This window comes from Aotus nancymaae, unplaced genomic scaffold (genome assembly GCF_030222135.1).
Source record: "Aotus nancymaae isolate 86718 unplaced genomic scaffold, 86718_ANA_hifiasm-v0.15.2.pri h1tg000043l, whole genome shotgun sequence".
Classification (NCBI taxonomy): Eukaryota; Metazoa; Chordata; class Mammalia; order Primates; family Aotidae; genus Aotus; species Aotus nancymaae.
Window position 1 is genome coordinate 13956230 of NW_026988457.1, and position 13100 is coordinate 13969329.

At 37.3% G+C, this 13100-nt stretch overlaps 1 protein-coding gene across 1 annotated transcript in view; it reads right to left on the reverse strand.

The window, feature by feature from the left end:
• The window catches only part of VWA8 (von Willebrand factor A domain containing 8), a 421567-nt gene that overhangs the window by 273358 nt on the left and 135109 nt on the right, over positions 1-13100 (reverse strand). Inside the window, exons 15-17 of the mRNA XM_012476777.2 lie at positions 10686-10854; positions 8054-8131; positions 108-223 (exon numbers count right to left, since the gene is read on the reverse strand). Coding sequence (XP_012332200.2) covers positions 108-223; positions 8054-8131; positions 10686-10854 — 363 coding nt within the window. The remainder of the gene's footprint in view (positions 1-107; positions 224-8053; positions 8132-10685; positions 10855-13100) is intronic.

The following is a 13100-nucleotide window of genomic DNA, read 5'->3' on the forward strand; positions in this document are numbered from 1 at the left end:
ACCAATGTATTTTGAAAAACTGGGAATATATACCATCAGTTAAACTTGTTATAGTTTTAGTGAAGATCCAGAATCTTACATGCAGTGAGAAAGAAGAATATGTTTACCTGGAAAGGCAGGCTTTAGTAACAGCATTGTGAAGATTTTCATTAGGATACTGTGATAGCCGACGAGAAATCCGTAACAGTTGTCTGGTAGAGAGTGATGCTGCCAATGATTGTGCCTATCAAAAGACAAATATATTGTGTTAAGAGTCTTGTTGCAACTTGCTAACATCCTTTTAGATGGATATCACAGAAGAATTCATTATTCCTGAAGGGGTAAGGCCAAACTTAAAATAAGTATGTGCTGTTAATTAATTATAAATAAAAATAAACAGAAACCAATTTACACTTAAAACATCCTTGGAGATAGTTTTTAAAAACCTATTTAAAGTATTTATCAATTAAATTTAATTAATGTATTTCTTTTTTTTTTTTTTAAAGAAAGAAAGAAAGAAATGAAGAAGAGGAAGAAAAAGGAAGAGAAAGAGAGAGAGAGAATGGGAGTATTGCTTTCTTGCCCAAGCTAGAATGCAGTTTAGTAATGGGTATTGAAAACCTCTTTTATACCGATAATTATACTTGATGTAGACAGGAAGGAAGAAGGGAAGAAAATAACAAACAAGCAGCCAACCAATATTTCATTTAAACCTATGAAATGCTATGCGATTACTGAGGAGTGATTTACTTCCAATTATGTAGTCATTTTTGGAATAGGTGTGAGGTGGTAATGTATGTTTTGTGTATTTGAAATGGAGAGTTCTGTAAATGTTTATTAAGTTTACTTGTTCCGGGTCTGAGTTCAAGTCTTGAATGTCCTTGTTAATTTTCTGTCTCGTTGATCTATAAAATCGTTAGCTCTTCTTGTTACATTGATCCTTTTGCCATTATATAATGTCCTTCTTTGCCTCTTTTGCTCTTTGTTGCTTAAAGTCTACTTTATCAAAGGCGAGAATTGCATCTCCTGCTTTTTGTTTATTTGTTTATTTTTACTCTCTGATCTTCCTCCTTCTCTTTGTTTTGAGTCTTTGTGTATCCTTGCATGTGAGATGGGTCTGGATGCAGCATACCGATGGGTTTTGGCTTTTTATCCAATTAGAATATATATATAGGTTTAATACTGGCATTTGATGCTAGCTGGCTGTTTTGCCCATTAGTTAGTGTAAATTTTTTATTGTGTTAAAGTTCTTTGCTTTTTGATATATTTTTGGAAAGGCTGATATTGGTTGTTCCTTTTTATGTATAGTGCTTCTTTCAGAAGCTCTTGTAAAGCAGGCCTGGTGGTGGTGAACTCTCTAAGTACTTGTTTGTTCGCAAAAGATTTAATTTTTCCTTCGCTCATAAAGCTTAGTTTGGCTGGATAGGAAATTCTTGGTTGAAAGTTCTTTTCTTTAAGGATGTTAAATATTGGTCCCCACTCTTTTCTGGCTTGTAGGGTTTCTGCTGAGAGATCTGCTGTAAGTCTGATAGGTTTCCCTTTATGGGTAACCTGACCTTTCTCTCTGGCTGCCCTTAGTATTTTCTCCTTCATTTCAACCCTAATAAATCTGGCAATTATGTGCCTTGGGGTTGGTCTTCTTGAAGAATATCTTTGTGGTGTTCTCTGTATTGCCTGGAGTTGAATATTACCCTGCCTTGCCAGGTTGGGAAAGTTTTCCTGAATGATATCCTGAAGAGTATTTTCCAACTTGGATTCATTCTCTTCATCACATTCAGGTACACCTACCAAACGTAAATTAGGTCTTTTCACATAGTCCCATATTTCCTGGAGACTTTGCTCATTCCTTTTCATCCTTTTTTCTCCATTGTTGTCTTCTCGTTTCATTTCACTGAGCTGGTTCTTGACTTCTGATATCCTTCCTTCTGCTTGATCAATTCGACTGTTTAAACTTGTGCAGGCTTTGCGAAGTTCTCGTGTTGTGTTTTTCAGCTCCATCAATTCACTTATATTCTTCTCTAAATTGTCCATTCTCGTTAACATTTCATCAAACCTTTTTTCAAGGTTCTTAGTTTCTTTGCATTGGGTTAGAACAAGTTCTTTTAATTCACAGAAGTTTCTTATCACCCACGTTTTGAAACCTGCTTCTGTTATTGGAACACACTCATAATCTATTAAGCCTTGTTCCGTTACTGATGAGGAATTGCGATCCCCTGTAGAGGGAGAGGCATTCTGATTTTGAGTATTCTCTACCTTTTTACGCTGGTTTCTTCCCTTCATTATATATTTATCCGTCTGTTGTCTTTGTAATTACCGACTTTCTAACTAGGTCTCTGAGCTGACGTCCAACTTGTTGATTCCCAGCGCCGAAATCTGAGCAATCCACTGTGCCGGCCAAAACAGCAGTGTTAAGATTGATGGTGCTTTTCTGCCCGGGAGTCTCCGGACTCTGCACCAAGAACTGGTGCGCTAAGGCGCCAGCAAAACCGCCACACCGGCCAGAAGAGTCACCCTGGCAACCTGTGGGGCTCCTCTGCTGGGAATCTCCTAGTCCGTGAGCAACAAATATTCGTCTGAAAGTGTGGCGTCCTCTCGTTCTCTGCGCTTTCACTGGGAATTACGAGCCCGAGCTGCTAGTGATCAGCCATCTTGGATCTCTCTCTCTAATTAATGTATTTCAATTGTGCTAAGTTGGAAGTGGGAGTGGCAATGGGGAGAATGTTACATAATACACACTTGACTTAGGCTGTACAATTGACTGTTCACTTTTTTCTGCTTACACAAAGCCAAGCTGTTAAGATATCATGAAAATGCTTAAAGCTTTAAGCAAATTTGTGATTTCTAAAATAGCCAAAAAGAGTTGTAAACAATTTAGGCTGTTGACCACAGAGGTGTAAACCAATTTCTCACTTGTGTTGCAGTTTGCTGTTTTGAATCCTCCTATGCTGTCAGGATAATTTCACTTTGTTATCTTGCATTTCCCAAAATTCCATGAATAGAGTTGCTAGTATAGAACTCAGGACATGGTAAGGACTCGAAAAATATTTGTTGATTTGAAATTCTTTTGGCAGGCAGCATAATATAATGGTAAAGTTTATAGGCTTTGGAATCAGACAAATCAGTATCCCATTTACTAGCTGTGTGACCTTTAAGGCAAATTACGTGACCTTTTTAAACCTCAGTTTCCTCACCTTTAAAATGGCAGTAGTAATGCCCTCACCTTTAAGGTTGTTATAAAGGTTAAATTAGGAAATGATTCTAAAGCACTGAGCACATGTCACACACATATGGGTGCTCAACAAATGGCAACAATTATTATTTAAAAAGTCAGCCTCTTCAAAATGAAAACAAACCCAGCAGAGAAAGGTGATAGGACCTACACATTAGCATATATTTAGTAAATAAGATTATTACTGGCCTAATTCCTAACTTAGATCAGCAGCATTAGAAGACAGTGATTTTCACTGAAAACCAGAGGAACTAAGCACTTTTGAAGCAACCGGACCTATGGGAGGGCAAGGCAGGTCAGTGTGAAATGTCACAGAGGGTGACAAGGGCAGTAAAGTGGCCCTGAGCACTCAAGGGCCTGGAGAAGGGGACTTTATGAAATTAACAAAGGGTTCAGAATGGATGAGGGGAGAATGTCAAAGACACACTGCACATTTGCTTGTTTCAATGTTCTGCCTAAGGCCATCACCGTATGTCCCAAAGAAGAAAAAAATTAATTTATTTATCCTTCCTTGTGTATTTCACATCTCCATGAGATATTGGTCTGCTTTTAGTATTATATTTCAGCTAGAACATTAGCATTATATTTCCTTTGGGAATTAGGTTGAAAGCATGACCACCACATATCCTTTCCTATTAAAAAACACATTCTAAGTTTCAAAGAACTCATTTATAAGCAAATATTTGGCCCATTCTTGTTTTCAATTAATTTGCATTCCAGACATGGAGACAATATTCAAATATAATAAAATCACAAATTACAATTCAAAATAGCATATACTTTAATGCTAAAATAAATGGAACAGTAGACAGCTGCTATAGGCACTGAAAATATTCAAATGGACAACAGAAATGCTCTGATCAAAGGAATGAAAGCAAAAGGAATGCAACCACAAGTAGAACATGAGGAAACCAGGCCAGCTTTACTAGAAGGTCCTGCTGGAAGGCTTGCTCTCAAACAACAAAGACCTATGAATGACACTCTGAGGGGTTTGGCTTTATTCTTAAAGGAAATAGGATTCTGCTTTTAAAGTCATAACACGCTTTTAGAATCAGATTATTACTAGCCTATTTCCTAATTTAAATTAGCAGCAGTATATAAAGTAGTTGAAGGACAGAGAGAACTGAGACAGGAAACAGAAAGCGACTTCAATAATCTGCCTATAAAAGGAAAAAGACCTACAGTAAAGTAATAGCAAGAAAAATGGAGAGATGGGATACAATAAACTTGGCAACTGACTTGTTATGAGAAAGAAAGATGTATTGAGGATAAAATTCAGCCAGTATTATTGATATCAAAAGTCAAATATAACTTAGAAATTCCCATTTTTAATACCTAGGACCATGACAAATTCCTATTTTAATCATAAAAAATATTTGACAAATGACTCTAACCAGAGGATTCTTATGAGTCCAATTAAACCATAGGGTAATTTTTTTTAGGGTACAACATGCTAATCTCATTCTAAGCATGATACTGAATTCAGGCTTCACATTTCATTCCAGTGATCAATAAGGACTACTCATACATTTGAACACCAATTCTCCAGTTTTTCTAGTTATAAGCATCAAAATGCTTTGCAATAATAACCAGGTTGAGAAAATGAGAGATAAGCTTTGTGTTGAGCCATTTAAGTGCTGAATAAAGGGTTTGCTAATCTCTGCTCTCACATTATTACCAGTTAAAAATAGAAAGTGTACTTTAATTTAAAAATTCCTGATATATTTAACATTTATAATATAAAATTCCTAACTGTAGTTTTATCTTGCAAAAAAAAGGGGGGTGAAGATACGAAGTGCATTCCCTTAGTTATCATGGTTATACAGTTTAAGAGTACATCTTAAAGGGTTTTTTCATATTAGCATAATTAGTAAAACTTCAGCTTAGTTCTCATCAGAAATTATTAAACGTTATTTTTCTATTCTTCATTTTTATAAAAGAATGAAAATGTAGCATGTTCTAAAGGAGAAAAAACTCTAGGGGACAATCTGTTAATAAAATTTTAATTAATCAATTTATTCATTAATTCACCAAAGATTTAAGTGTCTACTATGTGCCAGGCACCAGGCTGGAAAATGAGAATAAAGGAACAAATAAGACTCAGTCTCAAGGAGTTCAAATAGCAACTGGGGAAATAAAAGTAAACTGTAATACAACTGCAATAGGTCAGCATCAGAAATATATGTCAAGTGTCATGAAAGCAAATGAGTTACTGCTGCCTAAGGGGGCTGAGAGAGACTTGAGAGAAGAGGGAAACCAAGGGACAAGTAGATGGAAAGAAAAAGCACATTCCAGGCATTAGCTAAGGCAGAGACATTTGAGTATAGGCGGGACTAGAAAACAGCAAACAGCTAACTGTGGGAAGAGCTGAGGATGATTCAAGAGAGTCTGTAGAATCTGAGTCTGGATGAGCAGCTTAGGGTCGGGGGGAACTCAGCAGGCATGTTTAGCAGACTGTCTTCAGCCTACAGGCAAAAAGAGTCCATCTCTTAATGGTTTTAAACAAAGGGAAGAACTTAGGAAATGAATTTGGGAAAGATCATTCCAGGGACAATATGGAAGATTCATCCATCCATTTATTTAACAGATACTTGTAGAATACACTGCTAATCTCTAACTTTGTACCCTATAGTATTCCCAGCAGAATACTACAGTAAGAATACTGTGCAAAGCAGGAATACCTACTGTGCAAAGTTCCAGATGCTGAGGAGACTACAGGGAACAAAGCAAAAACCCATGCAATCCTAGAACTGAAATCCGAGTGAAGGAAGATAGACAACAAAAAAATAAATGAGTAAAACACACATTATGTCAAAGAGCAAGAAGCCCTATAAAGGGCCAGGCGCAGTGGCTCACGCCTATAATCCCAGCACTTTGGGAGGCCGAGGCGGTGGATCACGAGGTCAAGAGATCAAGACCATCCTGGTCAACATGGTGAAACCCCGTCTCTACTAAAAATACAAAAATTAGCTGGGCATGGTGGTGCGTGCCTGTAATCCCAGCTACTCAGGAGGCTGAGGCAGGAGAATTGCTTGAACCCAGGAGACGGAGGTTACGGAGGTTGCGGTGAGCCGAGATCACGCCATTGCACTCCAGTCTGGGTAACAAGAGCGAAACTCCGTCTCAAAAAAAAAAAAAAAAAAAAAAGAAGCCCCATAAAGAACCTTAAAGCAGAAAGAGGGAGAGAAATAAAATGGGATAGAATTTTGATTCTAGAGTGCTTTAGGAAGGTCTCACAGAAAAGGTGACCACCTGAGCAAATCCCACAAAGGAAAGTGAGCAAACATGCAGCTATCCAGGGAAGAATAATCTAGGCAGAGGAAACACCAACTGGCAAAGGCCTTGGGGCAGGCACTAATATGTTCAAGGAACCACAAAGACACTAGTGTAGCTAAAAACAATGGGTAAAGGAGAAAGTATTTGGAGATGAGGTCCCAGAGAGGTAATTAACAGGGTACCTGTGTCAGCTAGAAAGTTACCACCCCCACCCCCCAAAAAATTCACATCCTAATCTCTGGAAACTGTCAGTTACTTTCTATGGCAAAATTCACTTTGCAGATAAAATTAAGGTAAGGATTTTGAGATGTGGAGATTATGTTGCACTATGTGTGGACCCTCAATGCAATCTTATATGTCCTTGAATGAGAAGGAAAGAGGGAGATTTGACACAAACACAGGGGAGAAGGTGATGTAAAGATGAAGGCAGGATTGATACAGTGAGTCCACTAGTCAAGGAATGCTGGTAGCCACCAAAACCCAGAAGAAAGGAATAGATTCTCCCCTGGAGGCTCCGAGGGAGTACAGCTCAGACATATTGATTTGAGACTTTTGATTCTGGCTCAGTCATACTGATTTGAGACTTTTGTTGTCCAGACAAAAAGAAAATAAATTTCTATTATCTTAAGCCACTGATTAATGGTAACTTATTAGACAGCAACAGGAAATTACTAGAGTCATATGATGAATGAATTATTGGTAAAGAAGGCAGTCAAGAGGATCTAATACTCTAGAAGAAAGATTATGAAATCCACTACTAGGACAGATACTGACAATAGATAAGAGCAGATGAGACATAAAGTTGCTAAATTGGTGAGATTTGCTTTCAGATTAATCAACAATGATGTAAAGGTTTCTAATTCAAGTAATTTGGCAGATAGATTATTAATAAAGCCAGGAAATTAAATGAAGAATAGGAACAGATTTAAAGTGGAAAGACAGTTTAGCTGTACAAGATAATGAGAATTTCCAATAATCTCAGAATATTCAGGTGAAAAGTGAAAGAAATTAACATTTAGCAAGCAGTTACTAAGAAGGAGATTCTTTACACCCATTTTTATGTTTAATCATTGAGACCATTTTATGAGTTAGATTGTACTGTTCCCATTTTACAGATGAGACCACTGAAACACAGAGTTAAACAGTGACAGCCTTTATCTTTCTCACATGCCATCCAGGAATGGAAATACAAGTCAATCAGAAATGAAAGGTTAGAAGCTGAAGATAAAGATACAGGCATTAACTTGTAGTGAGTACTTGAAGCCATAAGAATAGATAACACTGCTCAGCATAGGAGACAGAGGGGACAGAGCAGAACCCCAATGAATATCAAATGCTTCTCTGGAGCTACAAGTTGCTTTCTACAACATCAGCTAGGAGGAGCTGGAAGAAATGTTAAAATCACTGAAATCAGAGTAAAACATATGCATAGAACAAAGGCATAGCATAAGGGATTCTGAAAAACAAAATACCAGCTTAAAAAATAGATTTTAAGTACTGAATTCTAAGAAAAGAAAGCCAGCAGCATATCAACAATAGAAAATCTTGTGGAAAAAAGCTTAGACTTACCGTTGGATCCTGTGTTTCTCTGAGTTTGTGTGTAAATGATAATAATTTATCCAGAGCTTCCTTAGGTACATTTGGGACCTATTTTATGAGAGAGTTGAGGACAAACAGAAAGAATAAATTGCAATATCTAATTAATTAATCAGAAATTATGACTACGTAGCAAATAATATTAGAATTACATTTTTAGAAAGGTCACTGATTGTTGGTTACATGTTTAACTTATGGATAAAGTTGCTTCTTCAACCTTTTAGGAAACACTGAAACCCCTCCTTTCTCTTTAAGAATCAGGTAACTTAAACCAAGACACTCTTCTCCATATACAATTCTATCACCAAGATAAAACTGAAGGGAGCCTTTACCACAATTTAAAACTGGCCTATAGTGTACCCATAAATAACTTTTCATGTATCATCATTTCCTATTTTGTTAGCTTCAGAATGATATTTGAAGTACTAATTAGGCGTTTTCTTACTGAAACCAAGTTCCTTTATTTAGCAGCAATCTTACATACATATCTAAGTGACATAAGGTACATTTATTTAAAGAATGGATACTCAAGGTGTCCATTTTTACAAAAACATGTAAAACACATACTTGAGAGGTATGATCAACATATCAATGAATTCAGAAGAGCAGTTGCTCAAATAACACCCATCGATTGCTTTTAACTATCCAAACTTTAAGTACTTGAGTAAGCTATAAGTAATTTTTATTTAAGCAATAATAAATTTAAGGTTTTAATTTTAAAAGATTAAAAAAGATATTATAATAATAACTAGGACAATATGTCCATTTTAAAAATATACTGCTCAGGGTTTCATTGGTCATTTAAGTAATTAGAATTTTTTTAAATGCTAAATTCTAGCCCATGTAGACTTTATTTCATTTATTCTTTAAATCAATCCTATGATATGATAAGTAGTATTATTCCCATTTTTAGATGAGGAAACTATGAGTGAGTAATTTACTCAAGATCTGGAAGCTAATAAGTAGTGGATTTGACACTAAGAACCAAGTTGTTAAACTCTAAAACCTAAGCCCTTATTTACAACCATGCTTACAAGACCCAAAATTAATCAGTTCATTCGGATGTTCCAAAGGGAATAACTGCATTTAAATAGAAAGTTAATAATTAGTGATCTACAACAGCACTGTCCAATAGAACATTCTATGATGATGAACATTGTATTTATGCTGTTTAATATGGTAGTCAAAAGCTCCCATGTGGATACTGAGTACATGAAAAGTGACTGAGAAACTGAATTTTTTTTTTTTTTTTTTTTAGACAGAGTCTCTTTCTGTTGCCCAGGCTGGAGTGCAGTGGCACGATCTTGGCTCACTGCAACCTCTGCCTTCTGGGTTCAAGCAATTCTTCTGCCTCAGCCTCCTGAGTAGCTGGGATTACAGGTGTGCAACACCACGCCCAGCTAATTTTTTGTATTTTTAGTAGAGATGGGGTTTCACATGTTGGCCAGGCTGGTCTCAAACTCCTGACCTCAGGTGATCTGCTTGCCTCGGCCTCTCCCAAAGTGCTGGGATTACAGGTGTGAGACACCACCCCAGGCCGAATTTTTAAAAAAATTAATTTAATGTGGCCGGGCGCGGTGGCTCATGTCTGTAATCCCAGCACTTTGGGAGGCCAAGGCAGGCAGATCAATTGAGGTCAGGAGTTTGAGACCAGCCTGGCCAACATGGTGAAACCCTGTTGTCTCTACTAAAAATACAAAAATTAGCCAGGCATGGTGGCGTGCACCTGGAGTCCCAGCTACTCAGGAGGCTAAGGCAGGAGAATCATTTGAACTCAGGAGACAGAGGCTGCAGTGAGCTGAGATCACACCTCTCCAGCCTGGGCAACATGAGCAAGACTCTGTCTCAAAATAATAATAATAATAATAATATTATTTAATAATAATAATATTCAATGTAGTAGCTTCAATGCTTCAATGTAGTAGCACTAGCCATGTTAAATAATAATAATAATAATACTTACTACTATTATTATTATTTAACATGGCTAGTGCTACTACATTGAAGAATGCAGTTTTAAAACTCCAAAAGCACTAACCTCAATGCACACATTGAAATAATGGATCACATACACTGGAAGCCATCAAAAGACTAATCAGGAAAGTACAGGATACATTACAATCTTGAGGGACCAGGACCACTTAGTATTTATGCATTGGGCCTCCCTTTATAGTAGGAACTTAAAATGGTCACCTTTGACTAAACAAATTTAAGGAATTTAAGAAAAGGAATTCCAAAATGGCCTCCACCTGAGGAAAGAGGAGACAGGCCACATCTTTGGTTCTTAGAGTGTCAGGGTCCCAGACCAGCAGCATCAGTATCACCTGAGAACTTGTTAGAAATACAAATTTTAATATGCCATCCCAGATCTACTGGCTTGAAAACTATGGAGATGCAGCCCAGAAACCTGAGTTTTACCAAGTCCTCCAGATGATGCTGAAAAATGTGGAAGCTGGAGAACCACTGATTTTCACCACTATATGAGAAAATTTGGTAGTAAGTGGGAAGAAAAAGCTAAAAATGTCTAACTCTACTTCAGCAGGTATCAGAGTGCCTTAAAAAGAGAACAGCTGTAGAAATAGGCTAAGATCAGCTTTCTTCTTACCATTTCCTTAATCACTTGGATTTCTTCACTTTTGACAAGTGGTTTCACATAATGGAAAAAGAACATGGTTAAGAATTCTGGTCCCAGCCACTGGTGTGTTGTGCTTCCAATAACGGGGGGTTCTGCCAAGGCAATGATTCTGAAGGAGGGATGGATAGGAAAAATGGATCTAAAATAGGAAAAAAAAAAACGAAAAATAAATAACATATCTTTCATGTAAGAAATCAGATCATGGTAACTAAAGCCTAGGCAATATTAGGGGGCTATCATGCTGTTAATAATGTCAATGTTTTTATCCAAAGAGTTAGCTTTGGGAAAAAAAAAAAAAGGACATTCTTAGAACCTAAGATCAAAACAATCACCCACTGCTAGTAAATGTTGTATAATAACCACTCATAAAACTCCAGCCCTGGCACAAACCACTGCTTTTGATATGCTGTTATGCTTGCAACATATTTTCTCCATAGTATCTTGAAATAAAATCTCATCCAGTTCACATTCATTATAGAGATTGTCTTTATTCATTTAAAACCCCTTCAAAATCTCCTATCTCGCAAGGAACTCACTCTATGTCAATCATAAAGACCAAGAAGCATAATTCAGGATGAGGAGATTTTACAGTACAGAAAATGTAAGAAGCATAAAGGGTTAGATTGAATTTAAAATTTAGATTGGGAATAAGAACACTTAAGTTCTTAAAAAAGCAGAGAAAATAAAACCTTTAGAGAATTCACCCTTTTGCCATTTTTTTTTGAGACAGAGTCTCGCTCTGTCACCAGGCTGGAGTGCAGGGGTGCCATCTCAGCTCACTGCAACCTCCGCCTCCCAGTTTCAAGTGATTCTACTGCCTCAGCCTCCCCAGTAGCTGGGACTATAGGCATGTACCACCAAGCCTAGCTCATTTTTGTGTTTTTTAGTAGAGACGGGGTTTTACCATGTTGGCCAGGATGGTCTCAATCTTTTGACCTCGTGATCCACCCACCTCAGCCTTCCAAAGCGCTGGGATTACAGGCATGAGCCACCGCACCCAGCCTCTTTTGCCATTTTAATAGGGAATGTTATGATTTTAAAGTGATCTCTTTTAAAAATCTCTGCTAGGAAACATGAGGAAGCATGTAAACTTTCTAGGACCCACAGAGGAGTAAGATAAGACCACCTTTGGTTTGTAAAATTACTTCAGCTATATTTGGAAGAACTAGAAACCCCATATTAGGATCTAATTATGTGGATAATATTGTCAGTTCTTATCAATTCTACTCAAAAACCCAGCAGAAATATGCTCTTTGAGAGTAATATGGTTCTTGCTAAGAAAAAGGAGAGATGAAATGTAAACACTTACCAAGAGCTTCAGAAAAACAAAAAATATAGGTACATAACTGGCATTTCAGCATTAACTATAACATTATATTAAAACCCAAAAGTTAAGTGACTAAGCAACTAGAATACCAGGAGGCAGGACACAGTGGAAAGAATCAGATGAGTACTCTGAAGAGTTAAGACCAAGTACCATCAATACAACAGGCAGTTCTACCAAGTCCCTGACTGAGTGACCTGTAATTTTAGAGGCCACATCATCATTTGAAGACAAGGGGAAACCAATTTCTAAAAATTGGTCACATGTAAGGCCTAGATGAAATGGATTCACAAAAGCTACCAGATATCATTTCATTTCTCTACGTAGAAAGGAAAAAGACTTATTTGCAGATGTTTTGGTAGGGTCTGGGGGAGTTATTTGTCCAAAAGAGTTGTTCTGGAAAAAGAAGAAAGGATAACAACATGGATAGTGCCTGAAAGTCCAGAGGATAGCATAGTCACTCAAGATTGCTAGTAATTAGATAGCCATGTGACAGAAACTGGACACAGAAAATCCTGTGATGGGAAAGCTAAGGAGGGAGGATATTCCATTTTCCACTTCTGCTAAGTGGTTTGCTGTAATCCAGAAAACTCCCAAAAAGCCCAGCAACAGATGTGGGATGTATCCTTGATCCTCCTCTCTCCTAGTTAGGGCAACGAAAGGTAGAAGAGACAGAGCCTGGTTTGGCTATACAAAATTAAAACTACAGATGTAGTTTCTCACTTAAGATAGTGAAGGATACCAAATCACGGAATAAGCAAAGTCAAAATACAACAGAGTGAAGGATACCAAATCAGGGAATAAGCAAAGTCAAAATACAACGGGCAAGCCAAAAGAGGAAGGCTAATTTATATCCTTAAACCAGTAGGTCAGGAAGCCAGATACCACAGTGGAGCTGTAAAATTAGGGCTAAAAGAGCAACTAAAATGAGAGCATGCTAAACGGTTTAAATTTGAAGGTGATGGTCACTTACTGACACATATATTGTCAGTAACTTGCTTTTTAGTATTGACTCTAGCAGGGTACTTGAGTAAGCTGGCCAAATTTGAAGAAGGCAGTTT